The 27,533-nt window shown below is 54.6% G+C and overlaps 2 protein-coding genes across 2 annotated transcripts; both read left to right on the forward strand.

Annotated features, from left to right (window-relative positions):
- The first annotated feature begins 1,801 nt into the window (after window positions 1-1,801).
- WBP2 (WW domain binding protein 2) lies at window positions 1,802-9,600 on the forward strand. Its single transcript, XM_006869568.1, has 8 exons — window positions 1,802-1,878; window positions 5,514-5,622; window positions 6,304-6,439; window positions 7,370-7,462; window positions 8,214-8,348; window positions 8,570-8,692; window positions 9,374-9,450; window positions 9,547-9,600. Exons 1-8 carry the CDS (start codon window positions 1,820-1,822, stop codon window positions 9,598-9,600), a joined length of 786 nt encoding a protein of 261 aa, XP_006869630.1. The 5' UTR covers window positions 1,802-1,819.
- A 2,100-nt stretch (window positions 9,601-11,700) lies between these two features.
- UNC13D (unc-13 homolog D (C. elegans)) lies at window positions 11,701-25,352 on the forward strand. The gene is made up of 32 exons (XM_006869569.1): window positions 11,701-11,876; window positions 12,614-12,649; window positions 12,844-12,951; window positions 13,037-13,096; window positions 13,188-13,254; window positions 13,435-13,615; window positions 14,017-14,061; window positions 14,195-14,263; window positions 14,358-14,427; window positions 14,519-14,623; window positions 14,725-14,817; window positions 14,901-15,004; window positions 16,146-16,263; window positions 16,384-16,508; window positions 16,612-16,702; window positions 16,785-16,841; window positions 16,933-17,030; window positions 17,103-17,154; window positions 17,229-17,359; window positions 17,455-17,575; window positions 18,208-18,351; window positions 18,495-18,593; window positions 18,711-18,917; window positions 19,092-19,160; window positions 21,001-21,080; window positions 22,526-22,631; window positions 22,709-22,780; window positions 23,235-23,318; window positions 23,412-23,532; window positions 23,655-23,778; window positions 24,278-24,474; window positions 25,211-25,352. Exons 1-32 carry the CDS (start codon window positions 11,760-11,762, stop codon window positions 25,330-25,332), a joined length of 3,273 nt encoding a protein of 1,090 aa, XP_006869631.1. The 5' UTR covers window positions 11,701-11,759; the 3' UTR covers window positions 25,333-25,352.
- Window positions 25,353-27,533: the final 2,181 nt, after the last annotated feature.

The following is a 27,533-nucleotide window of genomic DNA, read 5'->3' on the forward strand; positions in this document are numbered from 1 at the left end:
TTTTGGCATTGGCAAGGAATATTGAAAGTACCATGGACTGCCAGACAAACAAACAAATCTGCCTTGGAAGAAGTGCATCCATAATGTTCCTTAAAAACAAGGATGTCGAGACTCCGTCACTCATATTATGGACATATTATCAGGAGGGACCAGTCCCTGGATGTTGTTGTTGTTGTTGTTAAGTACCGTGGAGTCGGTTCCAACTCATAGTGACCCTGCACAGGGTTTCTGAAGCTGCAAATCTTTACAGGAGCAGAAAGCCTCACCTTTCTCCAGAGCACATTATACCTGGAAAAGTGGAGGGTCCGCAAAAAGAGGAAGACCCCCCCACAAGATGGATTGACACATGGCAGCAACAATTGGCTTAAACATAAAAACAATTTTGAGGATGGCATAGGACTGGGCACTGTTTGGTTCTGTTGTGCACAGGGTTGCTAAGAATCAGAACCAACTCGATGGAACTTAACAACAAACAGCAAACACCCACAGAATAGGGATTGTAAAGTAAATATGGGATGTGGAGCATGAAATAGCCACTTAATGGGGCACCATCAGGTCAGAACCAACTCAGCACCACTTAATAATAACATTCACTGAATGAACATTGTGGCTGGGACTCCATAGTTGGTGCAAACAGTTAACTGATTCTTCATTACTTTCCAAAGGTTATAGTTTCAAGTTCACCCAGAGGTACCTCCATAGAAAGACCTTCAGATTGACTTCTGAAAAACTCGGCACCTGGAAACCCTAGAAAGCCCACTTCTACTCTTGACACATATGGGTTTGCCTTGAGTCAAAGAGGACTCCAAAGCAACTGATTTTACTAAGATTGTTTCCAGACCCACTCGTCGGTCGGTCAGTTTGTTGTACAGTAGTAGCGTTGGAAGCTACCCCACTGGTTTCAAATGAATACATATGGTGGATAGGTTTTAGAAGAGCTGAACTTGTGAGGATACTGTAAGACCAGGCAGTGTTTTGTTCTGTTGTGAGTAGCGTTACTATCAGTCACAACTGGTTCAATGGTACTTAACAACAACAACAATCTTTATCAGTCCTTTATGGAGTCCTTGCGTGCCTCTGTAGGCTAAGTACTGGATTACCAGTGGTTCAAACCCATCAGCCGCTCCTAGAAAACCCTATACAGGGTTGCTCTGAGTTGGAAATGACTCCATAATACATAACAACAATAATAAATCTTTATGAAAGCAGACTGCCAAATCTGCCACTAAGGGTTCTGGTGGGTTCGAATCGCTGACCTTCCAGTTAGCAGCCGACTGTTTTAAGCACTGCTTCACTAAGACCCCTGCAGTGGTAATTAATAGCGACTGGATAGGGCAGCGTAGAATTGCCCCCATAAGGTTTTCAAGGCTACAGATCTTCACAAAAGCAGTTCTGTGGAACAGTCCTGGGTTCAAACTGCTGATGTTTAAGGTCTGCAAGTGAGAGCTTTAAACACTGCGCCACTGAAACTCCTTTTGTTGTTGCTGTTACGTGCCGGCTTCCTTTCAACTTAGTCAATCCAAACCTTTGATCTGAGAGACTACAAGTTCCGAAATGCATCCTTCACAGAGAGAGCGGTTGAGGTTTCAAGAGCAACCTCGGCACTTGAAGTCTTTAACTTGTTTGTGATGCAGGCGGAAGAGAAATGGGGAAGAGGGAGTAAACCATTACCACGTGACGCTTGTGATCAGATGTTTGGTCAAGCCTCCACGCAAGAGCTATGATTGGCTAACTCTAATACGAACGACGCCACTTGGGGCGGGCCGAAGAGGAGCGCAAGCGCACTGCATTGTGAGTCTCGGGACCCCTCTCCGACACTATGGCGCTCAACAAGAATCACTCGCAGGGCGGCGGAGTGATCGTCAACAACACCGAGAGGTGAAAACATTTCGGAAAGATCCTGGAGGACTGAAGGGCGGGTGTCAATGGCGTGGACAGTGCGCGGTAGACTGTGGGGACAGAACATAAGGAGGGGAAACTATTGGGGTGCAGCAGGAGGAGGGGGAACAGCTGGGGGCGGGACTGGAGGGAGGTGGGTGGATCCTGGGGGAGGGACCGGGATGTTCCGTTCAGTTGTGGGGTTTGTGGGAAGGTACGGGGTTCGAGCAGAGTGAACCCCAGGGGTGAGTTTTGATCCATGTTTACCAGAGACGATGACTCAGAGCTGGGAAGAGCCTTCCAACCCATAGAGTGAGACTGTTTCACAGGGTTTCCGAGACTGGAAATCTTTAGGGGAGCAGAGGGCCTCATCTTTCTCCCATAGAGCATCTGGCGAGCTTAAAACTGCCATCCTTGTGTTTAGCAGCCCAGCGTTTAGACCACTGCACCACCAGAGGTTTGTTGTGTTGTTAAGTACCGTCAAGTCATACTGACCCATAGCGACCCTGTAGAGGGTTTCCGAGGAGCAGCTGGTGAGCTTGAACCGCCAACTTTGCAGTTCAAACGGCTTTGCAGTCTGGCACCTTAACCCGCAGCGCCACACTAGGACTTTTAGGCAAGCATAATTGCTGTTTATCATTACTAGGCTATTTGTGTCTCGCTCTGAGTATGTTCTACTGAATTTAATACGTTCTGGTGTGGTGGACTGCAAACCATAAAATCAGCAGTTCAAACCCACCCCCTGCTCCTCAGAAACACTATACAGGGTCACTATGAGTCAGAACCGACTCCATAGCACTTAACAACAAAACAACAATTCCGTGGGATAGATAGTATTATACACATGTTACAGATAGGGAAACTGAGGCCCAGAAACTTGTACAAGATCACAGAGCTGTAATAGAAAGGGATGATTCCAGGAAGTCCTGACCCCAGACACCATAAGCAGCATACAGTACATATTCATCCGGTATATTCCAGAACTGCTCGGTTTACTGCCTGGCCCCAGAGGTAAAATTAATAGAGTGGCTCAGTGCTGGTCCTTGTCAAGATTGATCCCTTGTTTCTTGCTCTTGAATGCCCGTTGACTTGGGTCATTCCATAGTCCAGAAGTCTCCCAACTCCAGTATACTTTCTACATCCCTTCCCAATCAATTATTTCGCTCCCCCAACCTCAAAACTACTCTCAGGGAATGACTCTCTTCTCTCTTACTCTTGGCCATTGAGAATTGGACCTGCCAGCCATGCTGACCTGGGAGAACTTCTTGGAGTTAGAGGGAGCTTAGGAATCTCAGTCCCCAAGGAGACATGCTGGAAGTGGCCTGGTAGCCATCTTAGGCCAGCACCCAGCCTGGGACCAATCATCTGAGAATGCTGGATAAGTAAGAGACACCTAGGATGAACTTGGGCCTCAGAATTCTGACTCTGCCCACCATCTTACCTACCCAGGGGCTGATCTGTTTCTGGTCATTACTTGTCTTCTGTGAGCTCTGCTTTTCTGGTAGCAGTTCTCTTTTCTATCCACTTCTCCCTCCCTAGCCAAGAAGGTTATGGTGTTTGGGAGGAGGAAAGAGACAAATGGCCTGTGGACACGGCCCTTTTATCTTGTAATCTGAGGAACCTCATACTACTTTCTGGTTTGTAGCTTCTCTGTGTGCGATCCAGCTCCCAACTCTGGATAAACACTTGGAGTGCCATTTGGTAACATCTCCCTCCAGAGACTGTATTTCTTCTCTCTCAGCTGTGTCTTTCTGAGACAAAAACTATCCTGTTGGTCTTCCTATTTGGCTCAGGGCACCATGACTCTTAAAAAAAGGGTGTGCCTTACTTTATAAAAATCTTCAGCGTCTTTTCTGGAAAACAAAGAATTGTTGTATATAATCATTGAAGTTTCCATCCTCAGTTTAAAATAAATCAAACCATTTGCCATCGCGTCTGTTCTGACTTTTGGTGTCTCCATATGTTTCAGAGAAGAACTAAACTCCATAGGGTTTTTTTAAATTGACTCAAAGGTTTTTTTGTTTTTTGTTTTTTTAAGTTTTTATTGTGAATTATGTGATAGTTTACATGGGAGAACACCAGCTTTACATTCATTCTATCGTATTTCGTTTCATTGCAATGACCACAGTCCCCTCCATGTATCATCAAACAACCAAAGGGTACACTCCGCAAGCCTGCTCCCCAGCCGTCAGTACACAGCCCCTCTCCCTCCTTGAGTCCAGAGTCTCCAGCTGCTCCATTTCTCCACGTCATCGTCTCTGCCTCCATTTCTGGCCTCACTGCTTCTCTGGGTAGGGTCCCACACTCCACTCTTTTCACTTGATGGTTCCAAGGACCTCCACTCCTGGACTGCAAAATCAACCACTCCCCTCTTTTTGCTATAAAACCTCTACTTTTACATTTCCGACCCTCACAGTTGCCCATACCTGTGTATCGAGGGGGTGGGAATGATCCTCGCTGTAAAGATTTGTTCCCTCTTTTGAGCTATCCATAAGTATAGGTGAAGTACATCAAATTGTAGTGGATGACTTTTTTTTCCCCTTTTTCTTCTTCTAGTCTAGTTCTGATCATCCAGCCATTGAAGCCAGGTCAAGTGGGTACTATCTGCAAGTGTGGGTGTTCTTGTGCATCTCCCCTCGCTTCATATCAGCTGGATGCTTCACTCTCAGCTCTAGTCCTCTGTGGCCATGTCACTGTCTCTAGGCCCAGGAGTCCCTGGGTCTAGCCATACTGCTGGACAACCAGGTCTCCACCCATGTTCACAGGAGTCTATTGAACGTGGTCAGACTTAGCTCACAACTTCATTGCTGTTTTTCCCCCTCTTCCGCTTATCGGTGACCAATGTGGTCACCAGTCTGACCACATGCCTGCTGCTCATGTATTCCCCTTGAGTCTCAGTCTTGGAAGGGGGTCCATAGGGTTTTCGGTAGCAGATTTTTCAGACATAGATCACCAGGCATTTCATCCGAGGTGCCTCTGGGTGGATTTGAAGCTCTAACATTCTTCGGTTAGCAGCTGAGCGTGTTACCCATTTGCACCACCCAGAAATGCCGGTTAACCATAATCTAGTCATGAACCCTTTTGAGGGTGGTGAGAGCCTTGGACTCTCCCCTCAGAGTGATGCACATCCAAGGGTACTTCAGAAAGTTTGTGGGAAAATTGCATTATCTTTCATCCCATTTCCCCCCAGCTTGTACATGACCATTTCAAGGGCTTTATGAGCTGATCCTGGTAGACTCAGGTTTAAAGGAAGCCTGAAAACGTTTTTGAAAGTTTCAAAGTCACAGGATGGTTTTTGTATAGAGACTTTAGAAATGGAACAGAACACTTATCACAAAATAGAAGTACAGTTCAGCCAGAGAATTCAGCCACGCTCTGGAGGGCCTTGTAGCTCCCTCACCTCACTAACCAAGTGGGGGCTGTATTAAGTGGGCCTTTGGGGGATTCTAGGCACTGCAGAACCCCAGCTCACTCATTTTGTTGATTCCTACACTAATTGTTTCCTTCCTCCAGTTACATAAGGGGATGTGCGGGCAACTGCTGATAGGCAGCTGCTTGCCTTGTGGGGTGAGTCCTTGGGGGTCCAGATCTTGTCTGCAAACAGTCTCAGCACATTCTGTCCCCTCTTGTCACAGCATCCTGATGTCCTATGAACATGTGGAACTTACGTTCAGTGACATGAAAAATGTGCCAGAGGCCTTCAAAGGGACCAAGAAAGGGACCGTCTACCTGACCCCCTATCGGGTGAGTTGCACAGAGGGATGGCTGATTGTTGAGACAGGGATGTGGGTCTGAGGTCCACCTCAGCCTCGTGGGTTGAGTGGCCTTTGAATGCTGGGTCAGTATTTCTCAGTCATATGCTTATAGATTCTAGTGCCCCAGCCTCCTCGTGTGGCTGACCTGACCTCTTAGCAGCAGATTCCAGAGCTACCAGCTGTAAAGTGTCTCTGTGGTTGGATGTACGTGCTGGCATGACCTAGTCTTGAAAGGGAGAAGCTTTTATTTTGTTCAGATTTCCCTAAGACTGGCCCGCGGGGCTTCTGTGCACATCCAGAGTGACAGATGTGGCAGATGACCCAGCAGCATGGCCACAGCCTCCAACCTGGGCAGCAAGCCTGGTGTACCTGCAGCATTAAACACGCCAGCCGAAAGGTTTCCAGGGAATATACTGCCTGCAACTCCCCAGTTGAAGGAGAGAAGCCAGTGGCATCACAGACTCTGGGGGTTCAGGTTGGCATCTTCCATCATGGGTTGAAGTCATCCTGGGGTTCTCCAAGCCTGGGCTGATGGTTCTGTTACTGTCTGGGCAGAGTGGCATGCTGCCCTGCCAAGCTCCCTGGTGCTGGGAGTCACCGCCTCACACAGGACGTGATGGCCGAACAGGCTTGGGTCCGGGTAGGGACAGCCTCATCCTTTCCCCCGCAGGTCATCTTCCTGTCCAAGGGGAAGGATGCCATGCAGTCCTTCATGATGCCCTTCTACCTGATGAAGGACTGTGAGATCAAACAGCCTGTGTTCGGTGCCAACTACATCAAAGGGACTGTGAAGGCCGAGGCAGGAGGTGAGTGACAAGAGATCAGATCGGGGACCCAGATGGGGCTCCCTGAGAGGTGTTTTGGGTGGACCTGTGCCAGCCTCGCCTGTGTGTTTCTTGTTAATTGCCAAGAGCTACACGTGAGCGGCCAGCTGGTCAGCAGGGGTGGGGTTTGGGTTGCCAAGAGCTGGGAATTACTTGCATTAAAGATGGCAGCTCACTTCGCTTTAGCAGACAGTGAAATCAGCAGAAAGATGGACAGCTAAGCAAGGCAGAGTCTTACCATGCCCTGTATGCCTCCAAGTTTTAGGAGCTGGATCCCGTGCTCGGGAGGGGCTTCTTGTTAAAGCAGGGAAAGTGAGCTGCCCCGAGTTGACAAGCAGGGTCCTCTCTGCAGTTACCAGAGACCTTGGACTTGCCTACAGTCATACCCACCAGGCCCAGCCTTGCTGTTGAGGGGCTCGTGGTCTCGCCTCAGGCAGAAGTCATTAGAAGGACCACAGTGTTCTGCTTCAAGCTAGAACATCAGTTGTGGTTGCGTATTGCCTCTTTCTATGAAGCTACTTTCCCAGTAGCTACTACTGAGAAAATCAGTCCCCTAGATGCTAGGTCCCAACCCAAAACACTGTGGCCTTCGTACAAGCATCCTTACAAGGGTGGGGCGTCAGGCTTGTTACAAAAAGGATCCTGCAGGTACAGGAAGGTATGTGGACAGCAGCCCTGGCAAGGAGACAGACGGGAGAAGAAATTCCACCCTCTGCCTCCAGGTGTTGGATAGGGGCTGGGAGCAGCTACACAGCCATGTCTCTGGACATAACCTACTTTCTGAGCTGTTTACTCATTCCTCTCCCTCTGCAAGGTCGGTGGGTCACGCTCACCAGCTGCTCCTCAGAAACCCTACACAGGGTTGCTTTGGGTCGGAATCAAGTCTCCAGCACTTAACAATTCCCTTTTCAGGTGGTTGGGAAGGTTCTGCTTCCTACAAGTTGACCTTTGCATCAGGGGGCGCCATTGAGTTTGGACAGCGAATGCTACAGGTGGCATCTCAAGGTATTTAAGGCTCTGAAAAGTAGGGACCCAGAGCACCCCAAACCGTGTGGGGGTGGGTGGGTAGGGGGTTGTTGTTGTTATTTGTTTGTTTGAGTTTGTTGGTTCTTTGTTTTGTTTTGTAAGCACCCAAGAACTAAGCCTTTGAGCGCTGGGCTGCCCAGGTAGAAGGAAGCCTGTAATTAGCACCAGCTCTGGCCTCTCTCTCAGAGGCTGGCACCCCTCAGCCTCCCCCGCTACTTGAAGCAGGTTTCTGGCATTTTAACAAAGCTGTTTGGATGCAAGGACATTTTAACAGGGCCTCGTACAAACAAACGAAACACCCAGCCATTAAAGTGCATTTGTTTAAATTGCCACAAGATGTTTACAGCAGATACCCGTACCTTATCCCCAACTCTTAGCCAGCCCCATGCTCCTTCCCCCTTCCTTGACCCCTCTTTCCATTCACCCTCCACTCCTTGCCTCTGCCCCGGCCCCCTCCATCCACCCTACACTCTTTCCTGAACCCCTACATCCACACCCCACCTCTTCCTGGTCCCTCCATCCACCTTTCTCTCCTGCTTGGGTCCCTCTTCCCTTGTCTCTGATCTCCCACCTCCTCCAGCCCAATGGCAACTCTGGTGAGGTTAGGGCGGGGTAGGGTGGGTGCCGTCTGCTGTGCACATTCCTGGACCCTGCAGCTTCCCCCACCCCCCCACCCATCCCCAGGCAGGCGACACTCACACTCACGTCTCTCTCCCCCTTGTGCTTATAGCCTCCCGAGGTGAAGCCCCCAATGGAGCCTATGGGTACTCTTACATGCCCAGCGGGGCCTATGTCTTTCCCCCGCCCGTCGCCAATGGAATGTACCCTTGCCCTCCCGGGTACCCCTACCCACCGCCCCCACCTGGTGAGTGTCCTTTGCTGCCCACCCCCTATCCCACCCACCCACTAACCACCCCCACCCAGGCCAGAGGGTTGTCAAAGGAGACTTGCTCTTTGGTTCACTCCAAGACTAATGGCAGGCGTTGGCCGGGCCTCAGAGTGGCAGCGTGCAGCTCCAGGGACAGCCTTCCGCGGGGCCCGGGACCATGGTGCTCACTGGGTCTCTGTCACTCTCTTGTGGAACAGAGTTCTATCCAGGACCTCCCATGATGGATGGGGCCATGGGGTACGTGCAGCCCCCTCCACCTCCCTACCCTGGGCCCATGGAGCCTCCGGTCAGTGGCCCTGAAGTTCCCTCCACTCCCGCAGGTAAGACCCCTGGGCTGCTAGCTCCTCCTTTCAACTTTCCAGGACCAGCCCTCCTCCCCATGGGTGTGGAGAGCTTCAGAATGGCAGGAGACTGGCTGGAGCCCCACGTGATGAGCGGACCCTGGGCTTAGAGACAGGACACTTAGGTAGATGACTGTGGTAAAGGGGCTAGAGTCCTTGTCCCCACTCTGTCCGTCAGCTGACTGCAGTGCCTTAGTTTACTGCCCACAAAACGGATGCTAACAGTGACTAGCATGTCTGCGTGGTGCAAGCATTAACTCAAAAGTTAGAGGTTCAAGTCCACCCAGTGGTGCCTTGGGAAAACGTCCAGGCAGTCTGTTTTCGAGAAAGCAGTCATTGAAAAACTGTGTGGAGATGAGCTCCACTCGGACACAGGTGAGGTTGCTGTGGAGTCCGAACCCACCCACTGGTGGTTAATAGTAAGGAACCCGGAGGATTGTGGGGAGGATTAGGCCAGGGGACACATAAAGGAATGGAAGGGTCAGTGCCTAGCGCATGATCAGCACTCAGTAAACTCAGCTGGGCTGGCTTCCTGTGTAGGAGGAGGCAGGACTCGGCACCAGGCCCTTCCGTTGGGTCCTCTGGGCTGAGCCTAAGGGGAGGCTGGGGCGGAGGGCTTTCACCTGGACTTACTGGCCACCTGTGTTTGCTCTCATGCAGCGGAAGCCAAGGCTGCAGAAGCAGCTGCCAGCGCCTACTACGACCCGGGCAACCCCCACAACGTCTACATGCCCACAGTGAGTGCCCTTCTGCCTTTGATGATAAAGACTTAGGGTGGGGGAGGACTCCTCATGTTTAGATCCTTTTTACATGGACTTTCTTTTCTTCCTCAGAACCAGCCTCCACCACCTCCCTACTATCCCCCTGAAGACAAGAAGACCCAGTAGATGACTCATCACTGCACTGCCTCCCACAACTCACTCCTCCTTCCTACCTCTCCCCGGGGGCCAAGTCTGGGGCTGGGGGAGGTGTGGGGAGGGCCTTGTTCTTCTTCCAGATTGAATGATAAACAGCAGAAACCAGCTTTGGGGAGGGGACCCTTGTCTGTGGGGAGGTGCCTCCCACAATCGCCGGGAGCACATGTTAGCCAAGCTTCCTTCTCCATCTTAGGCTCCCCTCAGGATGTCAGGGTGTCCCCCTTGTTCTGTTTCACTCAAGTAGCTTCTCCCCAGGGAGGGAGTCTCTAACCACCTCCATCCTAGTCCAGCGTCATCTCAGTAACCACTTCACGTCAGCTGCCTCGCATGGCACCTCCTGAGCTTGACAGACAGCCCTGTGCCTTCCGGACCTGGAAGGAAATCCAGTCCTTTTCCCTCAACGGGTCTGGCTGTGGCCCTGGCTCTGGGAGGCCACAGTTCCGCCCTCACTGTGGGCCCACATTCCATTCCCAGCCCAGATCATAAGCCTTCATTTCCAACTTCCGTTCCTTTTCCTGTCCTGGGTCATTGTATTGCCACTTCAGTGTGACTTTTGGAGCTTGAAGAAGCCCTCTGGCTTCCCTGGTCACATTTCTGAAATTTGTTTGCACTTGCCTGTTTTCATCTTTCTCTGGAAGGAGCTTTTCAGACTGGAAGTGGAGAATGCATGTGTATCCCATAATGCCCCTGGGGGCTTTGAGAAGGGCCCCTGACCCCCAGGACAGGGGAGGTCCCTATTCCAGTCAGGAATTGCTACCATCCCCTCAGCCTGCCCACTTCCCGCCCGGTTGGCAGTTCGCCCGTTGCACTAAAACTGGCTTTCATTCACTCCTGGACTGGCCCTGAAGTGAGAGGAGGGTTATTTAAAGAGGACTCCCTATTTATTTGACAAAAATACAGTTAATATATGAATGTAAAATAAACCCCGATTGCACCTTGATTTGTTTGCCGAAAATGTGAAATAGTAAAAATGAAGTACCGACGTCTGACTCTGTGTGGTGATGGAGAACTGCTGGGGTGGAGGGGGTGCAGTGCGGTGCAGTGTGGCTCCCTCCAGGCCCTCTGGTCCTCACAGGCTAAGGCCTCTCCCTGCCTTCTCTTGCCCCTGTTCACACAGTAGTTGCCTAGTAACCACACCCCACCCTGGTGGCAGAGCCCAGGAAGTGCCTGGGCTGTTGGAGGCAGCAGCCTGGCCTAGGTCAGGAGTTCTGTGGCCCAGCCCAATTCACTCTTCTTGGAAGTGCAGCCCTGAGTCTGAGGGAGGAGGCAGTCAACACCCTCTGGAGCCTGTCTGGACTTGAATGCTGGTCACCACCTACATGAACCTCGTGCCTGGGGGCAGGGAGGGTAGGACAAGATGCCACACCCAGGCCTGGACCCCCCATGTCATGGGGTCACGGGTCTCTGGGAAGCACAGCTCTGACGTGTCCATTTCCTGTCCTTTCTGGACCAAGCTGCCCTCTTGGGAGGGATGAAGCAGCACTGCCTCCTACCCTTTCCCTCTGGGCAGCCCCGCCCAGGAGCTCTTGGGTTTGGCTAACCCCCTACAAGGGCATTTGAAGGCAGCACCCTCCTCTAAGTGTCAGGGTGGGGGCTGGGGTGTCCAATCCTGCCCTGTCACCTTGGAGGAATGTCACCTGTGGGGTGGAGCAAGCTGAGCAGTCACCTACTGGGGAGACGCCTCTTGGAACCCCCACTCCCACCCCCACTTGTATGTCCACCCCACACTGGGGGCTCATGCAGGGAGGAGCTGTGGGGGACCACTGCCAGCCCATGTACAGCCCCTCCAATGCCAGGGGCTCTGCCCGCTGACTCCTGGTGCCCCCTGGTGGTAGCGCCTGACCCTGCCCAGGCCTCTGTGGGAGGGGGTTGGCTGGCCCCGCCCCACACGTCCACCTTCCCCTCGAGCCAGGCCATCCCTGCGGGATCGCTCCCACAGGAGGAAGATTCGGGGCCTGGCCCGGGTCTGTAGTGGGGAACCTGACCCTGCCATCCTGCCGTCCTCCCCACTAGGCCCGCCCTGCCCTGGCAGAGGTGGCAGCCCGGGGGCTCTTTGCATAATCCTGCGGCTTCACTGTCTTCACCCCGAGGCAGCAGGGACAGCCGAGGGGAAGGGCAGAACCGGCACCATGGCGACACCCCACTCCCAACCCCAGAGGCGCCCTCCCCTCTTGCGCCAAGCCATCAAGATAAGACGCCGCAAAGCCCGAGATCTGCAGGATCCCCCACCCCAAACGGTTCGAGAGGTAGGAATGACCTCACCCGACCGCCGTCAGGGAGGCGAACGGCCTGGGTGGGGCTCTGCGGTCTTGGGTGCAGGAGTCAGGAGTCAATCGACGTCTGGCCCCACCTCCCACCTCTTGCAGGTTGGGGCAAAGGATGAAGGCCTGACCCCCGAGGTCCCCTTGCCCCAACCCTCCTGCCCCTGCCCTGGGCAGAGCCTTGAGTCACTGGAGCAGGGTGGGGGCACTGATCTCCTGGGTGTCTGTTCCCCTCGGGTGGGCTGATCCCTCCATCCCAGCTCCACTCTGTCGGGAAGTGTTGGCTCCATTGGGCAGGGCTCTCCTGCTGCCGGGTGGGCTTGCGTAGACCCCTTCCAGCGACCCCCAGGCCTACTCAGCAACCTCCCCCCAGTCTCCCACCTCTGCTACTGGGCCTCACTTCCGCCGTGGGGTGAGGAGCGCGGGCCGATAAGCAGTGCTGTTTCCTCTGAGGAAGGAAGGAGGGTTGGGGGTGTGCGGAGCCCTCAAGCTGGGGCAGCTGAGCACCAATGGACCCCAACCACAACAGGCCGGGGGGTGCGGAGGCGGGACCTCAGGACGGGCCCCTGGGGGAGCTGCTGTCGGAACAGGTGGGGGGGGACCCAAGGGGGGCTGAGAGGGGGTGCCCTGCTGCCTACGGGCCAGTCTCTGAGGAGGCGTTCTTGCCCGTGGGGCCTGGATGCAGCCTCCAAGGACACCTGGATTTCATCTTGCTTTCCCAGGTTGACCCTCCATCCCACCACCTCTCCCCTGAAGAGGTAAGAGGTGAAGTGTTAGGGGGCAGGCAGAGAAATACTAGGAGCAACCCAGAGCAGCGGCCTGCCTGCGGGTGGGAGTTCCTGGCCTTGGCCCCTTCCCCTGATACTCCCCTACTCTGGGGTTGGTGTCAGGGTGACCAGGGGGTGCTGGGAGGGTGGGTCCTGAGGTCCTTAGGTCACCCTGTTCCTCTCAGCGGGCCCTGCTCTACGAGGAAGCACTCTATACAGTCTTGCACCGCCTGGGCCAGCCAGAACCCAACCATGTAAGCGAGGCCTCTGAGCTGCTACGATATCTGCAGGAGGTGAGCCCGCCCGCCCCCCCCTCAGGCTCCCCACCTCTGCACCCACCACCCATAGGCACTTACCCACCCTTACCTCCCCCATCAGGCCTTCCAGCTGGAGCCGGAGGAGCATCAACAGATGCTGCAGAACGCCCGGGAGCTCCAGGTGACCCGGAACTAAAGAATGGCAGGGGCTAGGGAGGGGGTGGAGGAGAGCCAGCCAGTCTGGTACTCAGGGCCCCCTTGTGTCCCCCCAGAAGCCAATGTTCTTTCTGAAGGCCACAGTGAAGCAGGCCAAGAACATTCTGGGCAAGGATGTCAGTGGTGAGCTGGGGCAGGGGGTCCATCTCCCAGGTGGCACCCAGGCCTACCTCAGGTTTGGGAAGGGTAGAAGATCTTCACCCCTGTTGTCCCCTTGCCTCTTCTCCAGCAGGAAGTTCACCCTGGGGAGGTGGGGGGCCTTAAGCTGACTCCTTGACTGCCCGGACCTCCCTTCCTCCCCAGGGTTCAGTGACCCCTACTGCCTGCTAGGCATCGAGCAGGGGGTAGGCACTTCTGGGGGCAGTCCTGGGGCCAGGCGGCGGCAGAAGGCCGTGGTGAGGGACACCATCCCCGAGGAGCAGACCCATCGTACACAAGTCATCAATCAGACACTCAATCCTGTCTGGGAGGAGACCTTCATTCTGTATGTTGCCGGGGCCACACTCATTGTGAGGTCTTAGTGAGGAAAAGAGGGTGTCTTCCTGCCTTGGGAGTCGGGGTGGGACACTGGGTGAAGACTGGAAAAGGATTCTTTTGAGCCTTGGTAGACAGACAGCTGGCCAGGCAGGACAGACCAAAGACATAAACTCACAGCCCTGCCTGTCCCTTTGCAGAGAGCCAGGTGTGTAGGCAGGGCAAAGAGAGTTGGGACCCAGATGGTCTGAGTGTAGCCTAAAGCTGCAGCTTACAGGGAAAGGGGCACAGCTGGGCAGAGGGAGACAGGGAGGGGCTAAGACGCCATGGTGGATAATACTGGGGATAGTGAGCAGCTTTGGGGACAAGTTCTGGAGTCGGGGGGCTTCATGGTGCCCCTTCTCCCTGTAGGGAATTCAAGGATATAGCCAATGCCAGTTTTCGTCTGGACATGTGGTGAGTGGGCATTCCTCACCCAGGGATGGGGAAGAGAAGGCAAGGCGGGGATGAGGGTGGCAGGCCCCTCCTGGACGGAGTCATGGACTCTGAGGATGTTGTCTCTGCCTCCCGCTCAAACTGCTGCCACCAGGGACCTGGACACAGTGGAGTCCGTCAGACAGAAGCTAGGGGAGCTGACAGACCTGCATGGCCTACGTAGGTGAGCAGCCAAGGGGCCTCCCTCTTGGGGTCTGGGCTGCAGGTTCTGTGTGGGCCCAGCCTGATGACCCTCCCGGAACTCCTCCCTGGCTTAGGATCATTAAGGAGGTCCGCAAGGACAAGGGCCAGGATGACTTTCTGGGGAATGTGGTGCTGAGGCTGCAGGTGAGCAGGGTGGGAAAGGGATCCTAGAGAAGGGGTCCTGGTCTCCCGTCACCTCCCTACCTGTGACTCAGTGCAAGCTCATGCTCCCCAGCACCTGCGCAGCCGCGAGGACCAATGGTATCCTCTGGAGCCTTGTACTGAGACCTACCCCGACCGCGGCCAGTGCCACCTTCAATTCCAGTTCATCCACAAGCGGGTACATCTGTCACCTGGCCCAGGGACCCGGCTGGGTTGGGGAGAGCAGGTGGAACCCAGGGTGGAGTCCTCTCTGCTCACAGCCCTGCCTGTCCCTTGCAGAGAGCTACTAGGGCTAGCCGCTCACAGCCCAGCTACACAGTCCACCTCCGCCTTCTGCAGCAGCTTGTATCTCACGAGGTCATCCAGCACCAGGTACAGCCCTCCCAGGGCTGGGGGTGGGGGGTGGGGCAATGCCCACGGTCAAGTCTGACACCCCCTTGTCCCACCTTCCTCAGGCAGGTAGTACGTCCTGGGATGGGTCATTGAGTCCTCAAGCTGCCACCATCCTCTTTCTCCACGCCACGCAGAAGGACCTGTCTGACTTTCACCAGTCCATGGCGTGAGTGGGTAGCCCTGCCTGGACCACCTGGGTGGGCTCTGTGGGCAGCCACCACTCTTCCCGCCCCCTCCCCCTCTCATCTGCCCTCCCTGTGGATCAGCTGCTTTCAGCTGGCAGCTCTCAGGAGACTCCTATTTTGTCCAGAAATGAGTCGCCAGTTTTTAAAAATCAAGATTTTACACGCAGTCCAGATTGCTGTATTGTCACGGTCCGCTAGCACTGGAATTGCAGGGCGATCACTTTGCTGATCTGAGACTGCCCCCCCATCTGTCATGGTACCACTGGTTCACTCACTCCCAAACATCACCTGCCCAGTCCTTCTGGGCATGAGTTTGTCACCCTGCCTCATCCCCTAGCCCCTCTATCCTGATGCCACACAGCCTTCTTTGAGTCACTGATGTGAATAATCTCTGCTGAGATTAGGCAAGTTCAATTTTGGAGGTGCCAAGAAAGAGCACAGGGCAGCCACAGATATTTACACAGATGGTGCTTGGAAGAAGTGCAGAAAGAGGGTACAACAGGGGTACAGGTAGAGAGCCAAGGGTGGCTCTGGCCTGGGCTGAGACCTGGTAATTGCGTGGGAGGTGGAAGGAAGCCAAGGGAGGCCATTTCAGCTGGTGTGCTTCAAGAACAGTAGGCAGGAAGTTTCTAGGTGAGACCTGGTGGTAAGGGGCCTGGTGTCCCATGTAAGTTGTTCAGGTAGCAGCTGTGTCAGTGGGGACTTGACTGTGCCTGCCCTGGACTGCTCTTTACCTTTCACCCGATGGCTCCGACCTCTCCAATCTCAGCTCAAATGCCTTCAGTGAAGTCCCCTGAGGTTTATGTCTAAAGGGAAATTCTAGATGATTTTTCCCATGTGTGTGAAGGCTCAAATCCCCAAACTGGAATCTGCAGAAGCAGCAAGAAACCCTAAAGTAGTCCCGAATGTAATAAAATCCTAATTTCAGGGGATTCATTTCTATTTTTTTAAAAACCTCTGGTGGGAACAATGAAATCATGCAGGTCACCTGCAGCCTCAGGTGGCTGAGGGGGATCTACTGGAGGTGGGAGGCACTGTCCCTCCCACTTGAGCCCAGGTGAGAAGAAGCAAGGGGAAGTGCCCACTGGGCCCAGTTGAGGGAGGACATCCTGTCTGCCACAGGCAGTGGCTGGCCTACAGTCGCCTCTATCAGAGCCTGGAGTTCCCCAGCAGCTGTCTCCTGCATCCTATCACCAGCATTGAGTACCAGTGGATTCAGGGTCGGCTCAAGGAAGAACAGGTGGGCTTGGGTTGGTGAGGGGTATCGGCAGGCAGGCTTGGAAGGTGGAATGGGAGCAGCAGCAGCTGTCTGAGTGCCCCCCAAACCAGCACCACCCTCATGGGTATGTCTTCGTGGCAGCTGGAGGAACTGGCCACCTCATTTAGCTCCCTGCTGGCCTACGGCCTCTCCCTCATCCGGAGGTTCCGCTCTGTTTTTCCCCTCTCTGTTGCTGACTCCCCAGCCCGACTGCAGTCTCTCCTCAGGTAACAAAGTGTCAAGGAAGGTGGGGAAGTAGCAAGGTGGGGAGCCTGCAGGCAGAGGCAGGCGGGGTGAGGGGCATCTCAGACATGGCCTCTGGCTCCGCAGGGTCCTGGTGCAGATGTGCAAGATGAAGGCCTTTGGGGAACTGTGTTCTGACAGTGCTCCCCTGCCCAACCTGGTGACAGAGACCCTGCGGGTAGGTGACCATCCTGGGGACTGGCAGGGTGTGGGCCTGGGTCTGGCGGCCCCTTCCTGGCTCACTGCCTTCTTGCCTGCAGACTGGCACCGTGGAATGGTTCCACCTGAAACAGCAGCATCATCAGCCCATGGTGCAGGTGAGGGGGTGGGGTGGGCGGGTGGGGGTGGGGCGGGGGGATGGGGGCCCTGTTCAGCCACCTCTATTCAAGCCATCTCTGTGCCTGCCAGGGCCTCCTGGAGGCGGGCAAAGCTTTGCTGAGCCTGGTACAGGACATCACTGGTGATTTGCACCAGTGCCAACGCACCTGGCACAAGATCTTCCACAAGTGAGTGGGTTCATGGCTGGGACCAGAGGGGCCAAGGGGTGGCACTAGGTCACCTCTCTGCCTTTCCTGCAGCACCCTCAAGATCGACCTCTTCTCCATGGCTTTCCTGGAGCTGCAGTGGCTGGTGAGTCCCAGGGCTGGGTACCCGATCAGGTCCTTGTCCTGACTCCGGGCCCCACTCACTCGGCTCCCGCGTAGGTGGCCAAACGGGTGCAGGAGCACACAGCGGCGGTGGGCAGCCTGGTGTCCCCAGAGATGGGAGAGAGCCTGTTCCAGCTTTACATCAGCCTCAAGGAGTTCTGCCGCCTGGGCCCGGGCCCCACCAAGAGGTGGGCTGCAGGCCAGCTGGGTGGGAGGCACGCTGAGTGGGGAAGGCCTCGGAGAAGTCAAGGCCTTATCCAGGCTGAACCCCAGCTCTCCCCAGGGAAGGAGTCCTGGCCCTGGACGGCTTCCACCGCTGGTTCCAGCCGGCCATACCCTCCTGGCTGCAGAAGACGTACAATGTGGCCTTAGCGAGGGTGCAGCGTGCCGTGCACATGGATAAGGTGAGGCTTGGTGTTGGGCCAGGTGGGGCGGCGAAGGACAACCTGGGGAAGGAGGGACTAGATCCAGGCTGCGGTGGGGCTCGGGGCGGGTGAGTGGGGCGGGGCCAGGGCGAGGAAGAGGAGGAGCTAGTGTTGGGCGGGGCGGGGCGGGCCTGAGCGAGGTCAGTGGGCCTGGCGGGGTCCTGTATCTGGGACTTGGGGCTCTGCCCCCACCTTCAGGGCACTGTGGAAGCGGGGAAACAGCTCTGGATAACCCCTTCGGGTGCTCTTGACACTAGATTACAGATTTTTGCTTCTTTGGAGTTAATTTTACAGACTGTCCCTGCCTCTAGGGGTTTTAGAGGTACCCCACGTGTCTATGCCCCTGCCCAACTCTGCTAGGCAGTGGTGGTGGTGGTGTTAAGTGCTGTCGAGTTGGTTCCGACTCATAGCGACCCTGTATCGGGTTTCCAAGGAGCGACTGGTGGGTTTGAACTGCTGTCCTGTGGCTAGCAGTCTAGTGCTTATCCTACAGCGTGGTAGGAACAGGTGAATCCTTGCTGAAGAAATGTGGGGATGGTCCAGGCAGGGCCCTGAGGTTTTCTGTCTATGCTCCCTGCCCCCTCCCCACCCCCCCACCCCCACCCCGCCAGCTGGTGCCACTGGGAGAGCTGACCAAACACAGCACCTCAGCTGTGGATCTGTCCACCTGCTTCGCCCAGATCAGCCACACAGCCCAGCAGCTGGACTGGCCCGACCCAGAGGAGGCCTTCATGATCACTGTGAAGTTTGTCGAGGTGCTTTGTCTTCCATGGTGCCCCTCCCACCTTCCCCAGGACAGCCTCACTACCTCCCCCATTCTATGATTGAGTGAGTCCACAGCCTGTCCCTTTTGAATTCTTCACCCACCGATCAATCCCTCTGATCCTCCCCGACCCAGGACACCTGCCGACTGGCCCTGGTGTACTGCAGCCTCATTAAGGCCCGGGCCCGAGAGCTGTCAGCAGGCCAGAAGGACCAGGGTCAGGCAGCCAACATGGTAAGAGCGAGCGCTGTGGGCTGGAACTAGGCTCGCCAGGGTGCAGGGTGGGGGTGCAGCCTACAGCCCTGGTGCTGCCCAGGAAACCCTGCCTCCCTGTGCTCCCGTCTCCCCCAGCTGTGTGTGGTGGTGAACGATATGGAGCAGCTGAGGCTGGTGATTGGCAAGCTGCCCACCCAGCTGGCCTGGGAGGCGCTGGAGCGGCAGGTCGGTGCTGTCTTGGAGCAGGGACAGTTGCAGCACACGCTACATGCCCAGCTGCAAGGCGCGCTGGCAGGACTGGGTCACGAGATCCGCACTGGGGTCCAAACCCTGGCTAAGCAGGTGCCACAAGAGTCCCCTGCCCCCCACCCCCCTGCCTCTCCAGCAGCCTGAAGCCTGACCCTAAGCAAGGCTGATTCCCCCCACCCCACCCCTTCCTGCCCCTAAACCAGGCCCCCAGCATGACCCCCATCCCTCATGCTTTGTCTGGCTCCTTCTACCATGTTGTGTCCCCAGCTGGAAGTGGGCATTGCCAAGCACATCCAGAAGCTCCTGAGCGTCAAGGAGTCGGTCCTGCCAGAGGACGTGAGTGCCTTGCCTTGCTCACTGACCTTTCCTCCTTGTTAGCTCTATGGGCCTGCAGTTGTGAGCCACTCAGGTTGGGCTGGGGGCTGAAGGCCTTGAGATGTCATGGATAAGTCCTCTCTGTGGCTCTCAGTTTCCTCCTGGGATGCTGGATTCGGGCATGCCACACTGGTAGCCAGTGTCCTTAGGTAGCTCTCTGGGCTGCAGAGGGGAAGGGGTTGGGGCTGGGCAGCCAGACAGCTCTGGATACTCAGCTGCATCTCACTTCAGTGCCCTGTGCAGTCAAGCCAGCTGGCCTCAGTTTTCTTATCTGTTAACAAGGATAATAATGCACACCTTTGATTGCGTATTAATTCATCAACCATTAATTAAGTACCAACTTTGTGCCAGATATTGGCATGTTGTTGTTGTTTAGTGCCATCAGATCGATTCCGACCCAAAGTGACCAGCTGCTGGTGAGTTTGAACCGCTGACCTTACAGTTCAAACTGACCTTGTGGTCTAGTTCATTATCCTACAGTGCCACACCAGAACTCTAGACATTGGTATGTTGTTGTTGTTGTTAAGTGCCTTTGAGTCGGTTCCAACCCATAGTGACCCTAGCGACCCCTGTATAGGGTTTCCGAGGAACACCTGGTGAGCTTGAACCGCCGACCTTGCAGTTCAAATAGCTTTGCAGCCTGATGCATTACCACACAGCGCCACATCAGGACTCCTGATATTGGTATGGTGGTGGTGGTGGTGGTTATGGGCCATAGAGTCAGTTCCGACTCATAATGACCCAGTACAGTGTTTCCGAGGCTGTAAATCTTTACAGGAGCAGAAAACCTCATCTTTCTCCCATGGAATAGCTGGTAGTTTCGAACTGCTGACCCTGAGATTAGCAGCCCAATTCATAACCACTACGCTACCAGAGCTCCTTACAGCACCACACTAGGAGTCCAGATTTTATATTTTAGGACCTGTAAATCCACCGTCAAGTTTATTATAACCTTATAGACAGAATAGAACTGCTTCATGAGGTTTCCAAGGCTGTAATCTTTCAGGGAGCACATCTCCAGGTAGTCCTCTCAAGAAGGATCTGGTAGGCTTGAACTGCTGACCTTTGGGACTCAACAGCTAAGTGCTTAGCCACGGCACCACCAGGGCCCCTTGCATTCTAGTAAGGGGATGACATAAGGTGAGTATATATTTACAGAGCTCGGGTAGCATAGTGGCTATGAATCAGACTGTGAACCACCAGGTCAGCAGTTCGAAACTACCAGCTGCTCCGCAGGAGAAGGATGAGGCTTTCTGTTCCTGTAAAGATTCACAGCCTCGGAAACCCTGTACAGAGTCGCTATGAGTCGGAACCGACTCCACGGCACGTCACAACAATCACCATACTTACAGAGAGTGTTGGATAGTGGTACATGTATGGAAAGGGTCCCCTAGAGGGCTGCAGTTTTTGATCGAGTGGCCAGAAAAGGCCTTACTCCAAGGATGACAGGTAGAGGAAGCAAAAGAGGGAGCCATGAAGGTTTCTAGGGGAAGAGCATTCCAGGCAGATGGAAGAGCTTGGGCAAAGGCCCTGAGGCAGGACCATGCCTGGCAGGTTGACTTGCTATAAAAGACGCCAGTGGGGCTGGGGCAGACTGGGCAAAGGGGAGAAGAGGGCAAAGGGGAGCCAGGGAGCAGGTTGTGTGTGTGGGGCCTTGGAGCTGATACATTACGAACGATGCACACACAAGCTTCAGGTCCTGTTTCCTGGGACTTAGGGGGTGGTAACTCCTGAGTGCCCAGGGCAAGGGGGGTGGGCCCTGAATCCCCAGAACCAGACATGCTTCCTGCCCCGTTCCCAGGCCATCCTGCCCCTGATGAAGTTTCTGGAGGTGGAGCTATGCTACATGAACACCAACTTGGTGCAGGAGAACTTCAGCAGGTGTGCCTCCCCCCCACCCTCCTTCTCCTCCCCAAGACAGCCATTCTTAGGGAGTCGTTCCTTTCGTCACCTACAGCCAGCCTCTGCTCACGTGCTCATTCCCAGCCACAGGGAGCTAGCTCACTACCTCACAAGCTTGTCCATGTCCCAGCTAAGTGTTACAAGTTCTTTAGACTGAGCTGAAATCCTGATTTCGCCTCTGTCCTCTGACAATCTGGCGGAGGGGGACACTTCTAGTTAGGGTCTCTCTTAAAACAGAGGCCCAGGACACAGGCGTCAGGGCACAGGTCATAGGCTGTGGGCTCCTCCTCCAGCTTCACCTGCGGATCAAAGGAGTTCAGTCAGGTACTGAGAACATGGCCTGCGGTAACCATAGTGATGATGATGATGATGACGATGAAGATGATTAACCCTCCACCTAGAACCAGGGCCTGAGGAAGGCTGTCAGACTCTCCCTTCCCTAGAGGTCCCATCCACTCCTGTTGGAGTAGGCAAGGCCTCCTTTTATGTTCCTTAGGCCATATTATGCCATTTGTTTAGCTCTTTTTCATATAAACCAATATTTAGTCCCCACTGAGACAGGAAATGAGGTCATCCTGCCTCTGAAGCCTTTAGGTTAGTGCCGGGTGCACATAAATAACAAAAAATTTGCTGTTTAGTTGATTCCAACTTATGTGTGTCAGAGTAGAACTAGGTTGTACAAGGTTTTCAATGGCTGATTTTGGGGGGGATAGATTACCAGGCCTTTTTTCTGAGGTACCTCAGGGTGGAACTCCAGCCTCCACTTTTTCAGTGCACAGCTTGAGTACATTAACCGTGTATACCAGGGACTTAGTGGATAACAGGCATTTTGATGTGCTACATACATGAGTAAGTAAACTCCGATTGTAGGCCTTTTTTCACTCTTAATTACATAATACAATTATTGTGATTAGCAGCTGGATTGGCGTTGTTGGCACATGTTAATTTTTAGTAATTTCAGATAGTTGTGAGGACTGTACTGTGTCTTGGGCCACTAACAGTAGTCTCCCCCCACTCCTCTGAGGTAGTTGTTGAGTGCTGTGGAGTTGGTTCCGACCCATAGCGACCCTGTATAGGGTTTCCAAGGAGTGGCTGGTGAGCTCAAACCACAGACCTTGCACTTCAAACTGACTTTGCAGTCCAGGGCTTTAACCTACAGCGCCACACCAGTAGATGCATTAAAAGCCTATTGATTTGGCCCCTCCCATCTTGAATTGTGAGTCTGTCTTCTGGGTGACCAGCCTCCTGCCCTTTCTGCCCCCCACTTTGAGAAGGATTTTTCACTTTGGTTGAGAGGCATTTGTACAGACACCAGCCTTCACTTGTGAAGCAGGGGGAGGTGAAGGTTCAGGGTAGGCCTGGGTCTCGACAACACATCTCCTTTTTCCTTGGGCTGTCCGGCCATGGTCTGCGCCTCACCCCAGCCTGCTGACCTTGCTCTGGACACACACGCTCACAGTGCTGGCCGAGGCAGCCGCCTCTCAGAGGAGCTCCCCACTGGCCTCGAAGAGGTTGCAGATTGCTCTTCAGGTAAGTATAGCCACAGCAATGAGAGGAAGAGTGGTAGGCCAGAGCTCGAGGTCACCTCTGCTGTCTCTATCCCCTAGAACTTGGAGGTCTGCTTTCACGCCGAGGGCTGTGGCCTGCCACCAATGGCCCTGCACACAGATACCTTCCAGGTGAGTGGGAGAGATGATAGGACTCCACTTTTCTGGGCTCACTTGTGTCAGAGCTGGCTACAAATTTGATGGGTTCAGTGAAGAAATCATTAAGAATTTCAAGATGGTAATAAACTGCCATCAAGTCAATTCCAACACATAGTGACCCTGTAGGGCAGAATGGGACTGTGCTCTAGGGCTTCCAAGGCTGTAATCATTAGACTGTTTTCTTCCTTGGAGCAGCTGACGGGTTCGAACAGTCAACCTTTCCGTTAGCAGTTGAACACTTAACAAACCAAGTGTGAGACCCTTCGAGGCACCCTGAAGCCGCCCGTGCCTGGACATCCCTGAGGGTGTGTCCTATAAGGAAGGCCTAACGCTTCCACGTTGTCACACTAGAGTCTCTCCCCTTGCCTGTGGGCTCCTGAACCTTCCTCAGGAAAGTTCCATGACTTCTCGGATGTGCCTTTCCCAGGCTTTGCAGAGGGACCTAGAGCTGCAGGCGGCCTCCAGCCGACGACTCATCCAGATTTACTTCTGCAGGCGGCTGGAGCAGCAGGTAAGGTGCCCCTCTTCCCAGGGTACCTCACTGTAGGGACCCTACCCGGAGCCGGCTCTGCCCCAGCCCATACTGCCCTGTTCTGTATTGCAGGCAGAAGCTACCTCCGAGGAGCTGGGGGTGATCACAGTCAAAGCTTCCTACCGGGCCTCCGAGCAGAAGCTGCGCATCGAGCTGCTTAGCGCCTCCAGCCTGCTGCCCCTGGACTCCAACGGTGAGTGGAAGCCCCGTCTTGTGTTCCCTGGGTGTACTTCCCCAGGACCACCAGGAGGGGTCAGTGCTGCGGGAGCTTCGTGGCCTCCGCCTATGATTCCCCTTCCCTTGGCTACGTACCAGGCTCCAGTGACCCTTTTGTACAGCTGACCTTGGAGCCCAGGCAAGCATTCCCAGAGCTGGCCCCCCGGGAGACCCAGAAACACAAGAAGGACCTTCACCCGCTGTTTGATGAGACCTTTGAATTGTGAGCGGGACCCACACTTCCTCGCTACGCTTCCTCCAACCCCATCCCCTCCAGTTCCAGCCCTGGCTCTAGCTGCCTCTGCCCCATGGTGACTTCATCTGGGCCCCAGGGAGGGGGCAGTTAGCACAGACCCCCAAACCTGCTCCTGGGAGGCCAGATGGGGCTGCTGAGGATGGGTGGCTGCCTGCCATTAGATTTAGAGGCTTCCGGGAAATGTCCTTTCCCCCAGACAGGCAGCCTGGGCACACAGGATCCCCTGGATTAGTCAAGCTTTTGGTCAGAGCTGTCAGACCATGTTGTTAAGTGGCACTGAGTCGGTCCAGCTGGTGGGCTTGAACTGCCAACCTTGAGGTTTGCAGTCCAGTGCTGATCCTACAGTACCACATATGGCCTAAGAATTCCAGCTGAACTCGGACCAACTTATCCCCACCTGCCCTGGGCTTGGCCTGTGCCCATGGGCTGTGAGGGCCAGGCAGCTGAGCCTGTGTCCCCCACCCAGCCTCGTGCCTGTGGAGCCGTGCCGGGAGGACGGAGCCTGCGTCCTGCTCACTGTGCTGGACCATGATACACTTGGGGCCGATGACCTGGAGGGCGAAGCCTTCCTGCCCCTGTGCTCGGTGCCCGGCCTGCCTGGGGAGAAGGATCCTGGCGAGGTGCCACAGACCCGCCTGCCCCTCACCTACCCCGCACCCAATGGTAGGCAGAGACCTGGAATGAGGGTGGGGTCCCTGTCAGGTTGGGCAGGGTGCCTCCAGAAAGGTAGTTAGGGTTGGAAAAGGCCTCTTGGGAGGTAGAAGCCAGTGGAACCAGCATGGTGGCTTGTGTTACTGAGGAGAAAGTATTCTATCAGGAGACTGTGACATTTAAGCCAGACAAGATACAACATGCCTCCTCCACTGGCTGGGAAGATCCTAAGGTTTAACATGGAGAGAGGCCTGAGTCTCTGACCAGGGCAGGCCTCAGCACCGGGTCCCCAGGAGAGATGACAGTAACCGTTCATTCTTGTGTATCATCATGGCCCAGCTCTAAGGTCTTTATATATGTTGACTCAGTTTTCATGTCACTCTAACTAGGCCAGTGGTAACCCTATTTTACAGATGAGTAAACTGAGGTAAAGAGGTTAGGTAACTAGTTTAAGGTTCTCATAAAAATGTGACAGTTGCAACTGCAGGCTTGTCACAGCTTCTCACCCCACCACTGGGTCAGTATGTTCAGGGCAGCACTCTGGTACTGGAGATCACCAGGTGCTTCCTGTCTTGTCTTTTGGACTTCTTGGAATGAGCTTGGTGGGGTTGGGACCACCCATAGTTTTCCAGGTCAGCTGGGGGAATGGGCAGTGCTGGGCCCTTCACCCCAACTCAGGCCCTACTCCTCTCCCTGGGCTGGGGGTAGGCCTACCTGGAGTCTCAGCCCCAAACCCTTCTCTTCACAGGGGACCCCATCCTGCAGCTGCTGGAGAGCCGCAAAGGTGACCGTGAGGCCCAGGCCTTTGTGAAGACCCGGCGGCAGCGAGCCAAACAGGCAGCGCAACATGCCCTAAAGCCAGGGCGGTAGCAGGGGGCTGGGGTGGGGCTCCCTGTCCTCCCCACCACAGTGAAGCCCTCCCATGTGACCCAGCACTCCCCTGAAGGGTCCTGTAGGCCTTGGTACCCAGCCCCCCTGGGCCCTCCTGTCAGACCAAGACCCCTGAGACGGGCTGCCGTCAGCAATATTTATATTTACTGCTCTAGTCCCAAAATGGGGGGCGGCAGCTGTTGGCACTGCCCTTGTGCCCCTCAACCCTTTTGGAGAAGCAGCTCTGGAAAAGCAGGGTCTTGGGCCCTTTGTCCCTTTCCCGCCTGCTCTGGCCATGGGGGCAGGGGTGCTGGCTCCCTGATCCTGTTCTTTAGCACCCTACCTGGTTCGACTTGGGCCAAAGCTGCAGCCGAGCCTCCTGAGGGAGGAAACACCGTGTGGGCCATGAGGCTGCAGCTGCCTGGGTGGAGCCCCCAGGGGTAGGGAGGTGGCATCACAGAGGGGCGCTGCCAGCAACTGGCTGAGGAGCCAGCAGCTAGGTGAGAGCTGTAGGTGGTGGGCTGGCACGGAGAGCAGAGCTGGAAGCAAACCTGGCTAGTTGTCTGAGAGGGACCCCTGCCCTAGCATAGCTCCCACCACTCAGAAACAACAGATCAGCAAATCATCTATTCATGAATAGGTTAGCAAATAAAATAATTAGCAATGATCATAAAAAGTACTAACCTACTGTCCTCTTTAGGGGGCACTGAGCTTCTGTTAAGGGTGACAGAAAAACCTTGAAATGCAGCAGTTATGGTTGCACCACACTGAATTGTACACACATAAATCATACAAACAGCAAATGTTTTGTTAGACAGGCAGTCCCCGGATTACAAATGAGCTTTGTCCGTAACGCTTGTCTTTTGAGCCCAATGTGTTTGGAAGTCAGGTTCTTTTCTTATCTACCTTCAGTCAGTCAAACGTTTGTCTTAGTATCTAGTGTACCTTTCCATGCATAAAAAACATAAACACCTCCAGATATACGAAAACATCTTCCACACGTAACACGGTCACCATCATCATCATCACGTTTTAATGCATGTCTCAAAGTAGCGCCCATTTCTTATGAACCACTGTATGTACCATGAGGGTTTAGTACCGTTTTTACAGGGGAGGGAGGCTGCCTTATAACTGCAGGCTGCACATTAGTTCTTGTTAAGTGCCATCGAGTCGGTTCTGACTCAGTAACCCTGTGTATGGTTTCCGACGAGCTGCTGGTGAATTTGAACCACCGACCTTTTGGCCCAGCACATTAACCCACAGTGCCACACCAGGACTCCATTTGGACATCTGTAAATTGGCGACTTCAGAAACTTTGTGAACAATGAGTTATTTCAAAAACTTTTGAAAGTCCCTCACGTACTACTTACCAGTCAGTTGTCCTCTTAGAAACTGCTGTTGACTTACAGAGGGGCTATGCAGCAACCCCTCCCAGCCCCCAGGAGACCTTGAAGAACCTGGCCCACCTTGGTTCCTCATTCACAAAACAGCGAGGTGGGGGTGAGGGTAACTGATGTAGAGGCAGGGACAAGTGGTGGTGGTGGTGCCCTGAGCTCCAAGGGCACCACTTTACCAGTTGACAGCAGACTCAGGGCGGGGTCTGGAACTGGAAGAAAGCCCCATTACTGAGGGGCCTCCTGGGGGTTAGGTCTAGACTGTGAAGCTGTTCCAAGTGGCACTTGTCAACTGATGGGAGAAGGGAGGGTGGAGGAGCTCTGAGACCATGACAATAGGGTGTGTCTTCATCCCCAGCTGAGAGCAGTGGGGTTTGGAGGGGCTCTCAGGGCTGCTGTGCTCATCCCTGGGGCTGGAGAGGTGGGGTGGGATGAAAAGCAGCCCCCTTTTCTGGGACTTCCATGTAGCTCATTCCCACAGGGCGGACTGGGACTCCCTGCTCCAATGAAGAGCAATTAGGGTCTCTTTGATTTGGGGGAAGCAATACAGCTGCAAATAGTCCTGGGGAGAGCCCCAGGCCTGGGAGGTCTGTGTCACCCAGCCATACCCCGGTCACGTGTGAACGAATGCAGGCTGTCCAGAGCTCTGGCTAGGCCCTGGAGCCTGGATGTTTCTCCCTGGGGGCTTGCCACAGCCCAGCAGGCATCTGGGGGGTGAGTGGGTGGGGTCAGTTCCAAGACCCAGCTGCTGGCTCAGAGGCTTTGCTCATGTTCATGCCCCATGGTCCCATGACTCCACGGAAATTA

Source organism: Chrysochloris asiatica, unplaced genomic scaffold, assembly GCF_000296735.1.
Source record: "Chrysochloris asiatica unplaced genomic scaffold, ChrAsi1.0 scaffold00132, whole genome shotgun sequence".
Taxonomy (NCBI): Eukaryota; Metazoa; Chordata; class Mammalia; order Afrosoricida; family Chrysochloridae; genus Chrysochloris; species Chrysochloris asiatica.

Bases quoted from the DNA above. Each gene is read 5' to 3' on its own strand.
- UNC13D (XM_006869569.1), top strand. From the start codon at position 11,760: ATGGCGACACCCCACTCCCAACCCCAGAGGCGCCCTCCCCTCTTGCGC. The intron at 23,533-23,654 runs GTGAGTGGAAGC...GCTACGTACCAG, and splicing joins GCTGCCCCTGGACTCCAACG to GCTCCAGTGACCCTTTTGTA. The intron at 24,475-25,210 runs GTAGGCAGAGAC...TTCTCTTCACAG, and splicing joins CACCTACCCCGCACCCAATG to GGGACCCCATCCTGCAGCTG.
- WBP2 (XM_006869568.1), top strand. From the start codon at position 1,820: ATGGCGCTCAACAAGAATCACTCGCAGGGCGGCGGAGTGATCGTCAAC. The intron at 6,440-7,369 runs GTGAGTGACAAG...TTCCCTTTTCAG, and splicing joins TGTGAAGGCCGAGGCAGGAG to GTGGTTGGGAAGGTTCTGCT. The intron at 9,451-9,546 runs GTGAGTGCCCTT...TTTCTTCCTCAG, and splicing joins ACAACGTCTACATGCCCACA to AACCAGCCTCCACCACCTCC.